Source organism: Ambystoma mexicanum, chromosome 8 (assembly GCF_040938575.1).
Source record: "Ambystoma mexicanum isolate Mex_15411 chromosome 8, UKY_AmexF1_1, whole genome shotgun sequence".
NCBI classification, from domain to species: Eukaryota; Metazoa; Chordata; class Amphibia; order Caudata; family Ambystomatidae; genus Ambystoma; species Ambystoma mexicanum.
Genome location: NC_090929.1, coordinates 326,178,914 through 326,201,104, shown reverse-complemented (window position 1 = coordinate 326,201,104; position 22,191 = coordinate 326,178,914). Strand labels below are relative to the sequence as shown.

General features: G+C 45.8%; 1 protein-coding gene across 2 annotated transcripts in view; it reads right to left on the bottom strand.

Annotated features, from left to right (window-relative positions):
- Positions 1-22,191, bottom strand: part of LOC138471886 (uncharacterized) — a 302,508-nt gene that overhangs the window by 186,957 nt on the left and 93,360 nt on the right. For both annotated transcript variants that reach the window (XM_069609746.1, XM_069609747.1), the window contains exon 2: positions 11,274-11,460. In XM_069609746.1, the coding sequence (XP_069465847.1) occupies positions 11,274-11,460 (187 nt within the window). The remainder of the gene's footprint in view (positions 1-11,273; positions 11,461-22,191) is intronic.

Genomic DNA, 22,191 nt, shown 5'->3' with positions numbered 1-22,191 from the left:
GCAAATGCAGGAAAAATTGCGATTCCCTTTCCAGTGATGGTGGAAGTCATTTCAATGCAGCTGCTATCTTCTTGGGATAATTTGCCAATTTACAGACAGATAAAACAAACCCCAAAGAATCTGCAGATTAAATCTTAACTACACATTTCACAGGTTAGATAGCGAGTTGATTTACCTGCAGTTTCTCTTGTCTTTTGCTATATGACCTCTGATGAATTGGGCCAATTCGTCTCTTCACCCTAGGGGAAAGCCCCAGAATATTTGAGGCCAGGGATGTTAGCCTGCTACGCAAGACCCTTACTAGGGGTCTGGGCAACTGGGAGCTCACTGGGAGTGACTCCCCTTTTGCGGACAAGGACTTCCATTCCAGAGCGGAACTCCCAGTCCAAACCACCTTGTCTGGATGTAGAAAAGACTTTAATATCTCTTGTAATTACTGTATTTCACAATGTTCCTACTTTACCTCTATGGGTTACAAGTAATGCTGAATGCCATGGACAATGAAAAAGGACACAGTTCTGCATATTCCTCTGACGTTTATAAGAAAGGAGACACCTACGGAGGGACGAGAATGGCTAGGCAAAGGTAAGCCTCTGGAGCAATGATGTCCTGCATGGAGGGGCAGAGCCACGCTGAAGAGCCTGTGGCAGCGAGTAGGGCGAGACGCTGGCCGAACACCTGGAGGTTGGCGCTCTCCCCTACTGAAGAACCGAGATTGGAGAAGAGGGAACAGAGCAGTGGTCTAAATGGGTGGGAGTGGTTGGTAGTGGTGCTCCTCTACTTAATTTTTGTGTTACTGTTCCTAAACTTTTATATTAAAAAGAAACCATTTGGAATGGTTTAGTTTTAAAATAAAAGTGTAGGAAGAAGTTGAAACTTGCACTTCAGTTCACTGCACTGAATATTCTCTTAAACAGCAGATGTGTTTGTTTGGGGGTTTGGATTGCGTGTGGGAGGGGGCGTAACAATGGGGGTTGTGGGGAGCGGGTGCAGCCAGCAGGGACATAGTTACACAACTTCTGGAGCAGAGACGGAAACACACCTGTCCCATTTGGAGGCACGTCCACAAAGGAGCGGTGGTGAGCTGGTTGGCCAGTAACTGATGCCAAGACCAGATCCTATGAGGGAGCCCAGGTCCCCACGCTCCTCACATGTCGGACTGTAGCTACTGAGACCAGTAGCCACAGTGAAAGCTGATGAGGTTATGTGACCCTGAAAAACCCGACAGAACATACCGATAAAAGGTACAGACATTGTGAGCAACAGCTGGGAAAGCTATCAAGGTTACGGGAGCCTGAAAAACCTGAGTGTGCAAACACCATATGAAAGAGGGATCAAAAAAGATACAAACATTGTGAAGAACAGGTGGGAAAGCTATCAAGGTTATGAGAGCTTGAGAATCTGAGTGTACAAATACGCTATGAAAAGGGAGAAAGTGAGAGACATGAACACTTTCAATTAGGACTGAGAAAACCACACAAGTTACAGAGCTCTAACAGAACAGTGGACAGCTGCCCCATGTGAATTACCTTGGGTGAAAGAAAACATTCTGTCTGAGGATTACAGGACTTTGGGCAGTCCCAACGCCTCAAATGTGGAAGTGTTTTTATTTACAATGTTCACAACAAAAGACAGTTTTCTTTGCTAAAAAGTAGAGCGTGGGCCTGATATCCCTGTTATCCTGTTAAATCCTGGGTCCTTGCTGAACTAGAGCACCCAGACTAGGGCTCTGAAGACGCAGCGCATGAGCAGAGTGCGAAAACTGGGTTTCAGGACCACTGTGCGGCCTGGCGGGTTGGATCTGGCAACTATGTACATGTCCCTGGAAGTCAGAAGGCCTATGCTGCGGTGAGGGGCAGTGACGGCGAGCGTGCACTGGAGTCTTTGGAGAGGCTGTGGCGGTGGATTTCCAGTGGCACCATTGATCTGCCGCAGGTGGTGGAGGAATGGCCCGGAGCTGGGGCAATGACAGAAGTGCACATACAGAACCGAGGACTCAGTGACATGCTGTAAAGAGGCCGCTCTGAGGATGTGGATTGTGTGCCCTAAGAGGGGGTGGAAGACCGAGCAGATTCCTGGGTGATCTGCAGTGGGTTTAGCGGGGCCCAGTGTGTGACAGATTGTAGGGAGTTTCAGTTGAAGGAAGGAGAGGAGGACGATTCAATGGGCACTAATGCTTCATGAGGTTAGGGCAGGCTGGAATCAGCCTGTTCTTTCAGAGTTGGATTACAGCAAGGTGGTTTGTGAAAGAACCTGCATAGCAAGGGGGGCGCACTATGTCACCTGCAGCTTTGCAACACTTTGAAGGCCGTGGGGGTGTGATTGGCTGGGCCGAGTGGGGGTGATTTTTAACTGGGCTGGGGACTGACCTGGTTCCCCCCGTCACGGTTAGACAACATTGCTAGTATGTAAGACGTTGAGACTGTACGGTGCCTTGGAGAGAACTGTGCCGAGTGTGTAAAAGCCCAGGTGTGGAAAGACAGGGGTGCTGAGCCTCTGTTGACGGCCGATCGCACAATGGTTAAGGGCCAGCAGCAGAAGCTGGAGCAGTGTCTGTGGGCAAGGGCAGGCAGCTAAAGCTGAAGCAACTCCCTGTGGAGGAAGGTGGGGATCTGGCAGCACTGTAGGGAGCTATAATGAGAAGGCTCTTGGAGGTGATTCAGGACTCTTAATGTCTTTATGGCTTTTCACCTGCTTATTCGATCTCTCCTTATGTTACGACTAGAACACTTTGTTCCTCTGACAAAGGCCAAGTCAAACCCATCTGCTTTAAATGGTCCATTATTTTAGCCATTTACCCACAAACAAGTCAATGGAATGTGTTTGTGCTGGTAGAGAGTTTCCCAGACCCCCCTCTTGTTTTGCATAAATGAACTTTGGGTCTAACCCTAAGTTACCAGGGCGATCCAGACGTGGACCCCTTGCTCACTGTTCTTAGAGAGGCACAGCATCACCTCACTGAAGATGCCCAACAAGGCTGAAACACGTGGATGGGGTTGCTCTGGTACTCTTGTTCAGAGGAGAATTACCTAGCATTTTGGTGCTGGACTGCCCCTGGGCAGGACAAAGACTGATATGCGGGGACATTTCTTCTCTGTGAAAAGAACAGTGAGCTAAAGACTTAGTTGAGACTCTCCCAGGGGCCATCCACCCAAGAACAAGTCAATGGGCTGTGTTCGTGCTGGTAGAGAGTTTCCCAGACCCCCCTTGTTTTGCATAAATTAACTTTGGGTCTAACCCTAAGTTACCAGGGCGATCCAGACGTGGACCCCTTGTTCACTGTTCTTAGAGAGGCGCAGCTTCAGCTCACTGATGATGCCCAACAAGGCTGAAACACGTGTATGGGGTTGCTGTGGTACTCTTGTTCAGAGTAGAATTGCCTAGCATTTCGGTGCTGGACTGCCCCTGGGCAGGACAAAGACTGATATGCGGGGATATTTCTTCTCTGTGAAAAGAACAGTGAGCTAAAGATTTGGTTGAGACTCTCCCAGGGGCCATCCACCCAAGAACAAGTCAATGGACTGTGTTCGTGCTGGTAGAGAGTTTCCCAGACCCCCCTTGTTTTGCATAAATTAACTTTGGGTCTAACCCTAAGTTACCAGGGCGATCCAGACATAGACCCCTTGCTCACTGTTGTTAGAGAGGCGCAGCTTCACCTCACTGATGATGCCCAACAAGGCTGAAACACGTGCATGGGGTTGCTGTGGTACTCTTGTTCAGAGGAGAATTGCCTAGCATTTCAGTGCTGGACTGCCCCTGGGCAGGACAAAGACTGATATGCGGGAAACTTTCTTCTCTGTGAAAAGAACAGTGAGCTAAAGACTTGGTTGAGACTCTCCCAGGGGCCATCCACCCAAGAACAAGTCAATGGGCTGTGTTTGTGCTGGTAGAGAGTTTCCCAGACCCCCCCTTGTTTTATTTTAGGCATATAGTTTCCTGCTATTTCAGCCAAAATCTGGGACTCATTTCTCCTCAATCTAAGGCTCAAGAATAACACATACAGATTTTGTCGTAAGCTAAAAACTATGTTGTTTGAATAAGTCCTTTTTCCTTTTAGGTCTCTACTTGTCCTGGTTTTTTTGTTTGTTCCCTGGTGTTTATGTCATGTGCGCCCTGATGCCTGCGGGCACCATTGCCTTATAAATAAATAAAATAAATAATTCTTGGAGAATAACATTCAAACGGTCTATGTGGAGCCATCACTGGTCAGGCCGGACCCTGGACCTGAAGAAGGTGGGGGATCGAGTGACCGAGGTGGAAAGGAGGGTTGGCGATCTGGAGGATACAGTGATGGTGCTGCAATCACAAATGAATGTTCTCATGGCAGCTACAAGATCGCTGGAAGGAAGGACTGGTTAGACATTGGTCCCTCGAATGGAACAGCAGCCATACATGGGGGCAGGCTCAGATTCAAGCCGGGCCAGGGGGGCCACACCCCAAACTTCTGGAAATGTGACAGCTGGGGCGTTGAAGGGATGGATCTATGTGGGAGAGTATGTAATGCTGGCCCTTATAGAGAGGTCACGGCCATGATGACGAGGAGACTCCTGCTGATCATACTGGCCCAGACAAAGAGGGGACTGTGGACACTGGCTGATGATGGAAGGAGGGGGGCTAATCAGAGCCGGTCTGAGTGGGAATAAGGACTGCTCATGGAAGGGGGGGTGCTGAGTATCTGCTGTTGCTGGCTCTCTACTGAGGGCTCCTTAGCCAAGGCGGGGAGGATGCAATGGAGGCTGGTTATATCTTTTAAGGATCTGGGGGTGTGAAGATGTTATTAGGGTTTTGTGCTACTGGCGGATAGAGGACGGATGGTGTTTGGGGGGGTTCTTGGGTGGTGGTGGGAGTGGCTCACCCTAAGTGTTCTACCTCTCGTGTTTGCATTTTGCCCTGTGTAGGCATGACCTAGCTACTGGGTAGAATCTAAGTTTGAGGTGTGTTAGGGAAGCAATGCTGCAGCATTTGGGATGGGGTGTTGGGGTGCGTCTGTTGTTGGGGATGTTGGGCGTGGGCGGAGGTTGGGGAGCCGAGGGGTGTATTGGGTTGTTTGGGTTATAGGTTAGCTTGTCATGCATATGGTGGTCTTCATCTTGTTCACATAGGTGGCAGAACGTGTAATGAGGGAATTGGGTCTAATCAATGACTGTGTTGACTACACTTAGCTGGAATGTACAGGGGCTTAACAATGTGGTGAAGAGGAGCAAGGTTTGTTCGTATCTCGTCAGACATAAGGTGGAAGTGACAGGGCTGAAGGAGACTCATCTCGATGAACATGCGTTGAGGGCATTGGGGGCAGAGTTGAAGGGCAGAGTCATCATCTTTTCTTCCTACTCCAGAGGGGTCCCTACATGGTTCAGAGAGACTTCTGGACTAAGAAGTACGCAATTTATGGTGAAGCTCTTCATTAGCAGGGTTCTGCTTTTCGACATAGGTAGGGGTGCGCAGAGTTATGTCAGGGGGAGGTCTCTCCTGAGATGGTCGCTGATGCCAAGAGTGAATTGCACGGGGCTAGAGAAACACTGGATAATCATGCTTATGCCGGGCAAGTCACTAAACAGCACTCTGAGGGGGATAAGACGGGCAAGCTTTTGGCCTAGTTGGTGAGGACGGAAGGAGGTCAGCACATCTGCGAAGGTGTGAAGGATCAGGAGGGTGTGCTCATCACAGACTGCAAGGGTATTTGTGGAGTGTTTAGGGAGTCTTATGCCTCTATGTATGCCGAGAAACAAGGGTTTGATGCAGAGCGGGCATCCCTGTGGTTGGAGGAGGCGGCTCTCAGTAAGCCCATGGAGGAGCAGAGGGAGCACTTAAGGATGGTCATGGACATTCATGAGGTTGGATGGGCTGTCGGGGATTACGCTCAGGCAAAATGCCAGGAATTGATGGGATTACAATGGGGGTATCTAAAATATACAGGGAGTAGTGGGTACCTAGGCTCCTGGAGGTTTTCCTAGATGCTAGGGAGCACGGTGGGCTCCCTGCATCTATGTTCAACACACTGGTCATACTCTTACCGAAGGAGGGCAGGGTCAATAGGGATTGTGCTTCATACTGTCCTCTATTCATGATCAATGTAGACATTACAATTCTGTGTCAGCTCTTGGTGGGTCGCCTGACACCGGTTATGCAGGTATTGTTATATCTGGACCAGACAGGTTTTACCCCAGGTAGTTTTACATTGCAAAATCTGAAAGTTATTCTTGAGCCTAGATAAATACAGAGACTCCTCAGTGAAGTTGGCCATGGTTAACTTGGATTCTTATAAGGTCTTTGACTTAGTTAACTGGGACTTTCAATGGTTGGTACTGAGATGCGACTGGGGGTCCAATTTATGGACTGGGTGAGGCTGCTGAGGGGCTTGACATCCAAGGTGCAGGTCAATTGGGTTGCCTCAAGCCCATGGAAAGTGCATCGGGGTACACAACAGGGGTGTCTGCTGTCTTTGCTGGTTTTTGCATTGGTTTTCGAGCCACTGTTACTGGTCTTTCGGAAGAGGCATGAGGCGGTGTGTCTGCGGATGGGTGGGGTGATGCACTGCATACGGTTATATACTGATGTGCTTTTCTTTGTTCTCCACGGTAATGGCCATGGTAGGGGAGTTTGGGAGACTCTCAGGCTGGTTATCAATAATTCAAAATCTGTAATTTACACTTTGCCTGGGGAGGTGGTGGACAAGCTAGTGCATCATCGAATGGAGATTCCTGTAAGTGGGGCGGTATTTAGGTATTATGGTGAGTGCCAATTGGTATTGGGTGTATCAGAGTAATGTGGAGTTTGAGGTGGCAGCCTTTGACAAACTGATTCAGTGCAAGATAGTGAGGCGTGCCTATGTCACACAGGTGAGGGTGGTCAAAATGGTCCTGTGAGCAGGTCCAAATTGCTGCAGGTGTAAGAGGGCGATAGAGACGTATCTACATATGTGGTGTGGGTGTGCTCTGGTGAGGGGGTTTTGGGAAGAGGGTCATGAAGAGATGTTTGGGTTGATAAAGGTGATAATCCAACCTATGGTACAGCACGGCGTGCTGGGGCTATGGCCCATCAGGAAGGAGAGGTGCAGCAAGGCGATCTTCAGAGTGCCAGCACTGGGCCTTTTGCTTGCAAAACATGGCATGGAAGGCTGAGACTGGACCAAGCATGGGAGATTGGCATAGGGCAGTGCGTAAATGGATTAGGGGTGGGAAAGATGTGGCCTCATTGCTGGATCCTAATGGGGATGGTGTCGGTATACCAAATGGCATGAGGTTTGGGACATGCTTGAGGCCTGTTCGGACTTATGGCCACCGTACACTGTATGACAGTCGAGGGTGGGGCAGGATGCTGTAGGGAGGCTGTCCCTTGCAGCCATTGCAGGAACTGGCTTACTGAAGACAATTGGTTCTTGGCACGAATGGGTATGGGAATTAAGTAAGGATGTTTGAAGATGTAATACTATACGTGGACAGAGTTCTGTGTTTGCAATCACCATTTGTTTTATGTTGAAAATGACCAAATAAAATGTTTAAAAAAAAGAAAAGAAGAAAGAGAGAGTGACACCCATAACTTGATACAAAGGCTGGGAAGAACATCCTGTTGTGTGAAAAGGAACTTTAAAGACAGAAAATGATATGATATGATATGGCATTTATAACGCACCTATGCACAAGTGTTTCAAGGCGCGACAAGGCAAGGGAGGGGAAACACAGGCAGGACAAGAAACAACAATCTTACTAGGCCTTGTGACAGTCAGATCGCACAAGTGCAGGGGAGCGGGGAGGGGTGAAGTGCCGGGGGTTGGAGGGTGGGAGGATGGAAAAATGCAACACAAGGAAAACAGGAAAACAACAAGTAGTGCAGCCAATGGGTGGCAAGTGCGAGTGTTAGGAGTGCAAACAACAAGTGTCAGATAAGTTCAGGAGAGGGGAATGTAGGGTTACAGATACAGACCACAAGTGCAAGGGGTGCCGAGAGGCAGTGCGGGTATGCAGCTGGACAGGCAGGGACCTGGGCCCGGGTTCAGGGGATTGCCAGTGGACCAGTGCATGTAACAGGCAGGAGATCAGCAGGGCAGGGGAAGAGAGAAGGCAGAAGTAAAGAGGAAGGTCTTGAGGTGCTTCTGGAACCAGAGATGGTTCTGCTCAAGTTTCAGAGAGTCAGGGAGGCTGTTCCAGAGGGAGGCACCAGCCGAAGAAAGAGATCTTCCCCCAGCTCGTTGCTTGGAGAAGCGACTGAACCTCAATGAGTTGGAGGTGGAGGAGCAAGGAGCTTGAGTAGGAAGACATTTCGGCAGAGGGAGTTGGAGGTGTTGTGGTCCCAGGTCCTTGAAAGCCTTGTGGATGATGTAGAGGGTCTTGAACTTAATCCTTGCCGAAAATGGGATCCAATGATGAGATTTCAGTGCTGGAGAGATACGATCCCTGTGCTTGAGACTAAGGACAAGTCTTGCATTCCTGTTCTGGATGAGTTGTAGTGGACAGAGAGTAGAGGCAGGTAGATTTAAAAAGAGGCTGTTGCAGTAGTCCAGCCTAGCGAGTTCTGGAGACAGTGAGCTCCTGGGGGAAAGTGAGGAACGGAAGGATACCTCTGAGGAGGTGCAGCTGGTAGTTTGACTTCTTAGAGACATGAGGATAGAAGGAGAGTGTGGAGTCGAAGATGACCCTGAGGTTCTTAGCCTCACAGGTAGGAGTAGGAAGTGGGCCCAGAGTTGGCAGCCTGAGAGTGAAAAAACATTGGGCCAGGTAGAAGCCCTGCTGAGGCTATTGTACAAAGCCTCCCCTTTCCTATTTTAGTTAGGCATTTTCTAAAGTGGCAGAGCCAGTTAGTTGCATAGGATTCGGATTCAAGACTTCCTGCTACATCTTTAGCATTTACTATGTAGGGAACTTCCCTTATAGCGACGGGGTTAGTTAGGCGTTTTCCAATCTTTTATTTTAAATAAAACTCTTTGAATATGACCTCTAATCGTCCGAGTCCTTCTTCTGTTTCACCACAAACCTCTATGTTGCTAATAATTATTTAAAAAAATAAACATAATCTTTTCAATTATTGCAAAGTGGTTCCGTAAATTGGGAAAAATACAATGCGTACACTGTTGAAAAATTGAAAGAGCATTATATAACTCAATGGGCATTACAAGTTAGTAATGCCTAATGGGTGTTCAGAGTGCTCTTTTCCACTGCCTCATCTGCCCATATGCCACTCACAAATTCGGTCCAGGAGAACCAACTGCTCCAGATACAGGCCCTCATTACGACCCTGGCGGAAAGGGGTTTACGCCGGCGTAATGCATGGCGTACCTTTCCGCCTGACTACGAGTTCCCGTAGCGCCATGGTGATTTTTACGCCTGCTTTTTGCAGGCGGAAAAATCCATGGCGCTACGGGACTTGTTGTTAATTACGCCACCGTAATTTACGGTGGCGTAATTAACGCCTTCCCCACTCCCATTATACCCTATGGGGCAAAAATGGGAATGGGGAAGGGTAAATGGGGATTGGGGACTTACCGCCCCGCCAAGGTCGGAATGGGGCGGTAAGTCCGCCAACCACCATGGCGGAGTTGGCAGCTTAGCGCCATGGACCATGGTGCAAATTGCACCATGGTTCTCCGCCAGGGTCGTAATGAGGGCCACAGACTCCACATATCCCCAATCCATGGTAAGGAATAACAATCATTTACCTATTTCTTTTTAACCTTCGATGGCCCACACAGGTGGGAATCGGGAAGATTATTGGCACACAAAACACATGTGCATCTGTGGAAGGGTTGATAGACCCATTTTGAAGGTTCTCCTGTAAATATCCCTTCTCAGCCCTCTTCTCTTTCTCAGACCGAGTGGACAAGTGAGCAAAGGAAATGGCAGTATTTCACTACAACTGTACACCGCAGTCCTAATCGCTTAGAGGAAATGCTCTGTTTGTTGGCTTTTAAGTTATAGAGACATCCACAAACTCTTGATATTGAGTGGACATGCTAGGCACAAACCTCTGAGAGCAGTACACCAGTTTATGAAAGCATTGAACCATTACATTCATAGAATTGCTTTGTCAGTATTTGCTTATTCATATTTTTAAAAATCCATAAAAACTATAGAAATATATCACAAACAATACATAAAATAAATAGTACATAAAAGCAACAATTATAAAAAACATTTTCAAGAAATGAAAATTGTTATTACATATGCACCATTAAGTTATATCTGCATTTAACAGCACACTTAAAATATGGTAATATAGTCCATCCAACCAGAGGAGTATCCACCATTATTAAATTAAAAAAGAGCAAATCCCTTTGTTCTCAATATGGGAACTACTGCTATTATATGAGCTTATGCTGGGCAAAAAAATACAATGTGTAAGAGATCCTCTTTAGGGGCAACACAGAGTAAGCATGTGTTATCTTTCAGAGCACCAGACCATCCAGCCGTGATCGCTCTAAGAGAAAGACAATTAAATCTAGCTCTACCTAGCAAAGAGAGTTCAGAAGGGTGATTAGACCAAGTTAAATATTGCTGTATGGTGTTGGAAGATAGTGTGCCACCGGTTGAAAGGATTAGGATTCCAAAAATATGTGAATCAACTTGAGGCAGCTGCACTTCAACTAATGTGTTCTCTACTTTGATCATTTGTACACGTTTTGGAAAATTGTTCAGAGAGAATGCAAAGGTATAGTAACTGCTTATGGGGCAGAAGCTGTACCACATAAAATGCATGTTTAATACATGTCTGAAGGAGAATCTGCAAGATATGGGATTATATTTCAGATACAGTTATTTACTGCTGTAATTCAATCTATATTTGCTAGATTAGTGGCAATAGAAATCAAACCCAAAAGTAAAGAAGACTGCTTCATTTGCAAACAATACAGCGATCCTTATCGACAAAGGGTTCAGTGCATGATTATCTCAGCAAAACCTGCTGGCAGTGGGTCGGTAGGGAGCTGCAACCTTTGCATCACCAATTGTTTTAAACTGCAACTTCCACTAGACATAGCCAGCATTGTCAGTGGTGAGGGATCATGGAAGTTGTAGTCCAAAATAGGAGATCCCCGATTGTATCGGGAAAACTGCACAGCGCTATTAAGCAGAGATTCATAATTCAATTGGCAACTACAATATGTGGCCACCTGTCCTGCTCTACTAACTCTACTTTTTGGTGACTGGAGATTTTAAATGACTGGTTTACATTTCATGGTATGTGTACAGTTGCTCAAGTGTTTAAAGACCAGAGGGCAGTCTATAAGGGCGTGCGGAGAGGACTGTAAAGAGAAATAGGTCTAGTATGGGAAAATATCTTACCAAAGTTCCCAGCGTGCCTGCAGCATTCATCACTGCCTCAGAGTCCTCCCATTTCAGCATAGCACCCAACATGCCCAAAAGGCTCCAGTCCTCCGATATTGGCCTCTCTGCCAGCAGCACCAGGTGTGATGCACCCACCTCATCTTCAGCAATGGTGCCCAGGATGTAGGCAACATTACTACACAGCCTGGCAAAAGTAGACAACAATTAGGGCTACCCTGTGATACATTCAAAGCACTGACAACAGAACACTGTAAGAAAGCAACCTCACTTGCACCAAGTCAGCAGGTCAGATGTGCCAACAAATCATTTATTTCCTGTTTTTTTAATTCATTCTGTACTTCAAAAAGCATTCTTTCTTTCATAATGAATTCCATCATGCAATTTACACGCCCTTCTTTTAATTAGTCCAAATATCTTTTTTCAGTCCTGGATTTAGGTTTGAAACAAAGTCATGTCCTAAACCTACACCACATGGGTTTACTTCAGGTCTCCAATGTAAGGTGTTGCCTTAAATATCCCATTCATAGGTCCCATCCATTAATACTTATTTATTCTGTGTCTTTTTTTAATATTGTCACTTTCAGTCTGCCCATTCCTTTCAGTTGTGTTTCTCATATTGGCATTACATTTTGAATACTTACATACTGCAAACATCTTCAATTCTGTCCACATACCCATGTGGCACCTTGTGAAGAATTATGGAAACAGCAGAAAGTATAAATGCAAAGTTTATTCAAGCGGAGCCCGCCGTGCCGGTCCACCGAACACATCTCACCAACGGCTACCTTGTCACGTGAACCAAGCTCCGCACAGAACAAACAAGGAGAATGGTTCGCATGCCACAACATTCTAAATGCATAATCTCTACATATCTTCCTCCTTAAGGAAAACAAAAATATAAGACAAATGCATATAATGAAAAAATAAAATTAACGGCAAATACATATAATGAAAAAAGAAAATGAACGCCAGCAGAATGTACCCTAATAAAGTTAAACATACATACCTGAGAAAGATAATGACCATTTCCCCTACGCATGTGCATGCTAAGATAATTAACTCATGAGAACTTAAGCAAAATTCTGAACACCTATGACACATAGCCCTTCATCCAGACTGACTTAAGCCTGGACCTCTGAAAACTACCAGAACTGTTTTGAACACTTCCATTCTCTTCACCCCTTATTCCACCGTTATCATCACACTTGCTTGTAACCACACTGCCATCTATACCATATGCCTTAGCAATCTTCCGTTTTGACCAGACTTCCCCTCCTTCTAATATGACCACGCTCTTCCTAACTGCAGAAATTCTTCTAGGACCCATGAATTTGCTGTCCCAACATTTATTTACCAATCTAGGATTCTTCACATACACCATCTCTCCCACTTTCCACTCCTGATCCTTCACTTTTTCATGAGCATCAAAACCAATTGTATTCCTCTCCTGGCTCTCCTTGATACATTTCATTATCTGTTCTCTATCCACTTTAACCACTTCAGCCATTCCCAACCAACCAGGACACAATTTCCGTCCCTGGTTCCCTTCCCTTTAGAGAAACAAAAGGTGAAACTCTAGTCACCGAATGCGGTGTAGTGAGATAATTCCACGTCATGATCTTCAACATCTCCCTCCATGGCTGCCTCACCCTCATAGCCAATTGCAACCCCTCCTTCAAAAAACGGTTAACTCTCTCCACCAGGCCATTTGCCCTCGGGTGATACAAAGCAGTTCTGACATGTCTAATGCCATAACCACTGAGAAACTTCTTCATTGCCAATAAGACAAACTGAACCCCATTATCTGAGATAAAATCAGCGGGCACCCCCTCTTTAAAGAAAACTTTCTCTAGAAATTCAATGAGTTCTCTGGAAGTAACTTCCCTCACTGCCTCCCATTCAATCCATTTTGAATGAAAATCAACTAGAACAAACAAAAACTTCAACCCATTACCTATACCCATAATGGGTCCCATGATGTCCACTGCAACCTTAGACCACAGTTGTTCCGGTACCACATTAGGAATTAACGGAACCTCCCTATCACCTTCATTTTGTCGCTCACTTGACACTCCATACACTCCTTCACCACCCAATTCTCAGCCATTTTGTCAATGCGTGGCCACCAATAATTCTGACAGAGCTTTCTCTTCATTGTCCCTTCCCCTGGATGCCCCTCATGAGCCAGATCCAAAAGACTCTCTCTGATAGACTCAGGAGGAACCACACAACGCCCCCTTCTTAGTCTATCACCCTGCATATTCAACTCCTCCTTGACCTCCCACCATATGTCAAATCTCTTATCCAAATTTTTCTTTTGTGGCCAACCCTTCACAGTCCACACTTTAATTAGCTTGAGATCTTCATCAGAGCCTTCTGCCTGCAACCACTTCTCCTGAGCAACCGCTAAACTGACTTGAGCCACCACCGATTCTTCTATTGCCTCATCCTCAACATTTTCTGTGTCAGACGAAGGCATCCTAGAAAGGCAATCCACCACTACATTTTTCTTTCCAGGCAAAAAACTCAGATCAAAGTTAAACCCCTGAAGGCCCAAACCCCACTTGCTTATCCTGGGTGAGCCCAAAGCCCATCTCCCACTCTCGAACAACTGAACCAATGGCTTATGATCGGAATGAATCACAAAACGCCTGCCCCACTAATAAAACTTGAAATGCAAAACAGCCCAGAACATAGCTAAAGTTTCTCTCTCGATAACTGAATATCTGGGTTCTGCCCCTCTCAGCGCTCTTGACGTGAAAGCAATAATTCTCTCATTGTTCCCCTTATCGAATTGCACTAACGTTGCTCCGAAACCCAATAAACTGGCATCCACGATCAAAACCGTTCTGTCCATGGGATCAAACCTTCCAATTGAATGTGCTCTACTGATACACTCCTTGATGTTCTCAAAAGCTGTATTACACTCTGCGGACCACTCAAACCTTGCCCCCTTCTTAAGTATCATTCTTATGGGAGCCGACACCATAGCAACGTCTTTTATAAACCTGTGGTAATATTCGGCAAGACCTAAAAAATACCTCACCTGATCTTTATCTGTAGGAATGGGAGCTCCCTTTACTGCCTCCACTAGGCACTTCTTCGGTTTTATACCAGACTCATCAATCTCATGCCCCAGGTACTCCACCCTTCCAACTGCAATTTTGCATTTATCCCTTCTCACAGTCAAACCAGCCTCTGACAACCTGCACAACACCTGCCTCAGAACCACATCATGCTCAGACTTTGAATTTGCAAACACAAGCATGTCGTCTTGAAACACCACAATGTTCTTCATCCCTTCCATAATCGTGTCCATTACTCTTTGAAATACGGTCGCTGCTTAAGCAAGACCGAAAGGCATTCTGCAATATATAAAGGTACCAAAAGGAGTGATCAACGCTGTCAAATGCTGGCACTCCTCCTTCAATGGAATCTGATCGTAAGCTTGAGAAAGATCAATCACAGAGAACACATTTGCGTCCTTGAGAGTTGATAGCTTGTCACTTATTATCGGCAAAGGATGTCTGTCCACCAGGATTTTTCTGTTAATGTCTCTCATATCCACGCAGAGTCTTATATCTCCGTTGGCCTTTGCTGCTACCACCACCGGCGACAGCCATTCAGAACTCTCACTTTCCTCAATAATTCCTCTTTGTAATAAAGTCTCAATTTCTGTTTTAAGTTTCTCCCTCAAGCCATGTGTTATTGGTCTTACTTTGTGTACTTTAGGAATTGCTCCCGTCTTCAAGCGAATCTCGTGCTCAAAACCTCTCAGCATTCCCAAGTCACCTTGAAATACCAATGGAAATTCTTCTTCCCACTTGTCTCGGACTGCAGCAACTGAGACTGGTTCCTCAGCACTTGCCTGTATCCTAATGCCCAGTTTGCACTGTTCTTCCCAGCCTAACAGCGACAAACCTTCTTGCGTCACATATACCTCTGAATTGCAACTTCTACCTTTGTATTTAATTACAGCCTGGAATTTTCCCAATGATTGGATCTTGACATTGCCATAGGCATATGGCTCTATTGTATGCACTTTCAGCTCATCCACCTTCACTTGCAGACAAACTTCATATGTCTTTCTCAAAATCAGAGTCCATGGAGAGCAACTATCTACTTTCAAAGTCACTACTCTACCATTCATCAAAAAGACATCTGTTGGAGCATTTTGCCTGTTAGACACCACTGAGATTTCCAATACGTGTTTGGCTTGAGCTACTTGAACAATTTACGCATTTTCTTCTTGTTCTGAGATCCTTGTTGCTGATCCTATACATTGTACCTGTCCCGTTTCTCTACATACCCTAGCAAAATGTCCATTTTTCTTACATTTCAAGCAGAAGACATTCCTCGCAGGACAAAATGTGCTTGTAGAGATATGGCGATTGCTGCCACATTTATAACATTTGATTACCCTATTCAAATTCACCATTTTAAATCCCCTCACAACCGCCACCTCGCCCTCTTGCTTATCACTCTTCATGGTGGACATATTCTTGTGGGTTTGTTCCATTCCTCGGGCTGTCTCTATCGCCACCTCTAGGGACACATCTTTAGTTAACAACCTCGCCTGTAGCTTCATGTTGTTATTTCAGGATACCAATTGATCCCGAATGAGAGAATCAGTCACCAAACTCACATGTTAAAGATCTCAAAGCTGCCACAAAGTTCTCCACTGGCTCTTCGGGGTCTTGCACTCTCTGAAAGAATTTGAGCCTCTCAAAAGTTATGTTTTTCTTCGCCTCAAAATGAATTCCCAACTTCCTTTCAGCTAGAGTGTATTGATCTATCTCGCCTTGACCTTCCAAAGGGGGCTGAGGAAAACCATCATATACACTACGACCTTTAGTGCCCAGATTATGTAAAAGAATTGCCTCCTTCCTCCCTGCTGCGAATTTGTCATCCCCAATTGCCACAAAAAATCTTCTTCCACCTGTCCCACCTTATGGGAGGTACTCCTCGCTAGGATAGGAAGGGCGGGGGCGGTGCCATGCTGGCTGCAGCCATGATCAACTGTAATTGTCACTAGCTCAAAACAGTGAAATTCAGAACTTGCTTGAAGCTTCTGAAGTCCCAGTAAACGTCTAAATATGCACAACTCTTTAATTGCTTTAACATGCTGTTGGAAATTACTTAATCCACTTTAATTAGCCGTGACATCACCTGCTGAAATGTCTTTAAATTTCCCATCCTTTAAACATTCTATTTTTTTTTCTGAGCCGGTTGGGCTTGTTTCACTATGTTGAGCTTCTGGCTTGTGGGTGGATCGAGGGATGGGGCTGTTTACACATACATTGCGAGTGGGCCGCCTCCTTGCTGTGCATCCTCCCATAGTCATCTCCCTCTGCCCCTCCTCACCTCACTTGCAGCTTTGTCCGCTGCCGCTCCCCGTTTCAATGTGAGAGGGCGGGACCCAGATAGTGTTGTGGGCCAACAGAGCGCAACTATGACTGTCGCCCAACGCGGCTTGGGGAGCCGTCCTCCAGCTGCGCCGCCGCTCCGCACAATTCTGGGTCCTTCAGAGCCTGAGAGGCCTGTGAGCGGGAGGGGCTCTTGTGGCGCCGCAGCCGCTGTGCTGGCCGATCTTCTCCGCAGAACCCGATCTGCGTATCCCTCGAAGCCTCCGCGGCGGGCCCCCTTAATCCTCGTCGCCAATGTGAAGAATTATGGAAACAGCAGTAAGTATAAACGCTAAGTTAATTCAAGCGGGGCCTGCCGTGCCGATCCACCGAACACAACCCACCAACGGCTACCTTGTCACGCGAACCAAGCTCCGCACAGAACAAACAAGGAGAATGGTTCGCATGCCGCAACATTCTAAATGCATAATTAATTTCCAAAAGCAACGTTTCCAGCAGTACCCGAACGCTGACATTGTGAGCCAGTGGAGGGCCCCTGTCGGGAGTAATACGCTTCCTGGAGGAGGCAGAGCTGCGTGGACCACGTGATCTTACACGTGACTTTCCTGGGACAACAAAGCACCGAGGTATCTACCATTGCGGCGCTAAGCCCGTCAGGTGCAAAGGGCGCCGACTGTTTTGTGGCTGTTTGGTGCTGGTTGCGCCTCGAGGGAGACTGCGGACCGTGGAGTACCATCATCTAACAAGACGTGAGCGGTAAGCTGTTAGGCTATATATATCCCATTGACAATTTGAAGCAGAGGAGAACGTAGCTGCTGCATGCTCCGTCCTATCTGCATGGAGGAAGAAATGCGCCTACGTAGTTCAAAACAAGGGGGGGGAGGCACCAAATGCAGTTTTAAGGGCCGACACAAAGCACACACCTCGCCCACACACCATAACCAAGCATCGCCCACAGGTGCAGAGAGCGTTGGGCGATGCCATCTAAGTTAAAAATGGTACATCGACTCCCCCCTCAACTCCTCATCTATCTCAGAGGTATCAGAAGTGGAAGTAGAGGTAGTGACCTTAGAGGTGGAAGTGAGTCAGTTGCCGCCAAAGCGTACGTTGATTGAAGCAACAGAAACGCATATCGCAGCAAAGCACGGCGCAGTCGAATTAGCCAAGCCGTGGCCTCCCGGAGGGGTGACCAGGCAAAGCACTAGCTGCTGCCTTGAAACTGCTATGGAGCAAGTCATTCACGAGCTTGATGCATATTCTAATCAAACACTGTGTGCAACCATCATTGCTCCATTACAATCGGATATGGCGATTCTACATCTATCGCAAGACGCGGTCCAGGCTCAGAGTTATGAGGACAATCAAAGTGAGGAATCAGGAGCGGCATCTGTACAAAGAATTATTGCACAAGTTCACATTTCCAGCGAAAAAAAGAATATCCAAGATGGAGAGGAACGGTTACCTACACCACTAGAACACCAGGCAGGTACCGGGTCAACAAACACTCTATCAACTACTGAAAATAGAAAAAAAAGATCAAGAGAAACATGTACAATAAACAACAAGAGAAACTCTTCACATGAAAAAAAAAAACAAATCTTGAAACACACTAAGCAGACAAAAAGCAAAGTAATGATACAAAAAGGAAAAGTACAACAGCCATTAAGTTACAGTATGACCAACAATTAATCTTATGCAAAGTTGCGAAAAAACCATACATGGCGTATACTGACTGACTTCTTTGATATACAACCACCAACAAAATCCAATCATCTTGCAGAAGTTTCCGATGCAGAAATGCTCGCTGCAGTGTGTGACCCGATGCCCCCAACAAAACAATGAAAAACTCAATTGCCCGACAACACACATTGAAGAGCCGGTAGAAGAATCGCAGCCTGCGGAAAATCCAAAGAAACCAATTGACAATGAAATAGACACACTGAGAGATGAAATTGCACCATAGATCTCACAATCCAAATTCCATTCCATGGAGGAAGATCAAGAGCAACTAAATACAAAAGAACAAAAGAAAGCATTTGATAAAAAGGAAAATGAGATGAAAACGAGTGAAACCTCTAGCCCTCAGATCCTAGAAAGACTCAAACAAACCAACATTAATATAACACCAGCGTCAAAAGAATATAATACACCAAATCAACAGTCAGCTGAAAGCAATAGTGTCACAAAGAAATCGAACAGAGCCTACTACCTTGACGAGATCCACAGTGACGATCTCGATGACGAACTTAACATCGATCAACAGCAATCCCATGTATCACTGAGGAAACGGTGTCCCGCAATATACATATCCTCGAGCGACATGGCACAAACCCGAGGTCTGCTGAGGAGGTAACTGCTGATCCGTCATCGCAAGCACAACATCATCTTCCGCAAATTCCAATGTTGGATGATCGTAAAAAGGCGGCTTTTGCTGGCCAGGAGCAACCATCGATGTACTTTACCTCTCCCATGGAAAGCAGTATGGCAATTGTCGATGAGCGGATCACGGCAGTAAAGGAATCAGCACCCATTCAACAAAGCCTGAACGCACATCAACTACCAATAAGGACAAACCCATCTTCATTTGAAACAGGAAGAGGCACATACTGGCCACAGACACCAAATAAAAGACATTCTGAACCTGGCCACAGACCTACAAACAATATGACCCCCATCCCTCAACTGCAGCACATGACTCAGCAGCAAAGAAAGCAGACTTGCAAGGCATAATGTCAGTTATAACCACTGCCTTGAACCCCTTCTGCAAATTATACGAAACGATGGACGAGGCTGTTAAAGATCAACAGGTCATTCTAGCCATGATTCTTACCAAAGTCTTGCATCTTGAGGGCTATATAACAGCAAAGGAAAACTTCACCAATGCCAAGGAGACGACAGAACAGAATCCTAGCAATAGTACAAACAAAACGCCCACATCGCCTGATGTCACAACGATGCTCAAAGCCAATGAACACACTACAAATGAAGTTGGAACACAGACTAGTAATTGATCTAACAACAGATAGAAGTTCATCTGGCAAGGAGACAGCTTCCACACAAATTCAAGCACCAACTGGCAGAAGTAACCAGAAATCAAATCTGACCACAAAGTCCCAAAACCAGGCAACTAAGGTGATGCTGGTACTCAACAGTGCGCAAGCTAACACTCAAAATGGTACTGAAACAAGAGAATCAACCTATGTAGTGTTTGAAGCAGCCAACTGCAAAGATAAACAGAGTGTAGGAATTTCCGCAGTAACCACAAACAGTAACATTGTCTCTCAAAAAAATAACAGCGTACCTCAAAAAATCAGTTCTAACAACGATATCGCAGAAAAAGAACAAACAACGGGAGCAATGCCTACAAGAGCAAACACAAATCCAAAAGTGTCAACTGGCAACGTATTATCATCAAGGGAGGGTGAGACAATTGACAATCATAACGTAAGAAGGAACTCTGCGGCAAGAACCTGCTCACCAGAAGTAAACACAGAAGATGAACTAATGAATCTTAGTGTCTACCCCGATGACGACTCAAATTCTAATAAAACACCAAAACGAGTCATAAAAGTCAATGAAAGCGGACTCCACCCAAACCAAAAATCAAATGCCCAAACTGGAGGAAACAACAAAATTCAAAAGGAGCGCGATTTCGAAACTTTAGAGGAAAGGATCAATCGTCTAACATATCACTTTCAGAATAGTGAGTCAGGCACGCGTCACAGAGATGCAAACCACAAGATGAAGACGCCTAGCAAGGATCGCAAGTACAGTGAATCAAACGGAAACTAAATTGAAAGCCTGCAGGATAAGATATCTAGGAGGGAGAGAGTAGCTGTAAACAGGCAACTAAGAGAAACCCCCCAAAAACAGAAGAAATCACAAACATCATGTCATGACTCACGCAGCACCCCTCACGGGAACCAAAATGAAAGATCCAATAGAAATTCAACGAAAAATAACCATGACCAAGATCAGCATGCACGTTCGGATAAAACAGAAACAAACAAGTCAAGTAAGAGACAACGCAAAGAAAATGCTGTAAGAGGCCAAATATCAAAAGAGCTTCACGACAAATCCGACAGACAAGGTAGATACAGATGGATAGTCAAGATGACTCAAAGAACCTGCAATACCGATGACATCATTCTAAATAGAAGATCTGTCATGGCTATACTCCACTCTATTGAGAAACTGCAAGAGGTGCACTCGGCTGACATTAAAATTGTGGAACCATGGCATAATCAATCAGGTGCCGCCACTCTACTCCATTTGAACTCCCGCACTGTGTATAACAAGATCCTAAAACACAAGTAAGACATTCACAGGTGTGGATTCTACATTGAAGACAGATCTGATCATTAGGTTCATGAAAGTCAAAATGCATCATCGTGTAGACGACAGAGTTCAACAAGAACCAGACGTGATAAATCAGCACACAGAGAACCGTTGCATAAAAATGTAAATACAAATTACCAGAAAAGTCACACCTCAAAGAAAATGGCCGAACTAGACTTACGAAATCACAAGGCCAGCTATGATGAAGAAAAGAGAGAACATTGCATACTTCCACAAAACCAAGTATCCTCCAAAATAAGGGAGAAAAGCCAAGAAGTAAAACAACAACAATCAGATAACACCTTAAAGCTAACGAAAAAAATAAATACACAAGCTTTGGAGCGGACACAGAGCACACAGAACAAAAAGGAAGCCCCTAGCAGCAGCAAAACAGGCCTATGAGCGTGGCTGCCGAAAGCTCTTACTACACAACGTAAGAAATAGCCACCCAAGAATAATGAGACAGCGACAAGCGACATGTCCCAGGAAAGCGTAACACAACTAACCCTCTGCTCCTGGAACACTCGAGGCCATTCCCATCTGACAGCTTCAGGGGAACCAAACCTAGGGGAATTTGACATAATCTGTCTTCAGGAAACCTGGCTCCAACAAGCACCAACGATGGAGGGATACCAGATCATTTTAGCACCAGCAGCAAGGGGCAACAAAGGGCGTCCAACATCTGGCTTCATGATAGCTTGCCGTAATGGAACAGGAGTACAAGTAGAAAAAATATTAACGGCCAATCAATTGATACTAGGAGTACTAGTCTCCCTAAAAGGCACGTTAGATCCAAAACCTGAACTAAGACGCGTCATCATAATCAACCTATATTGGAATCCTGCAACAGTATCTGGAAAAAGATTTATCGAACAATGTGAAAGTCTGCTCGTTACAGTCACGACTGAACATCCAACCACAGCCATATTAATGTGTGGAGACCTAAATGCGACATGCAAAGAATCAAAGAAAGCAACAGCTGCCGAACAGGCGTCTGCACAACGAGGCAAAGAATGGACAAATTTCAGCAAATCACAGGGGCTACATAATCTAGGCGATGCATTTCCTGCAGCAGACAGACTACCAACGTGGGAGCGTCCGCCCGCAGCCTCAACCATTGATCACATCTTTGTATCACAATCACTACTTCTTATTACAAATTTTTTTAAGGTGTGTTGCACCCCTACCAGCGATCAACCTGCTCGAAACTG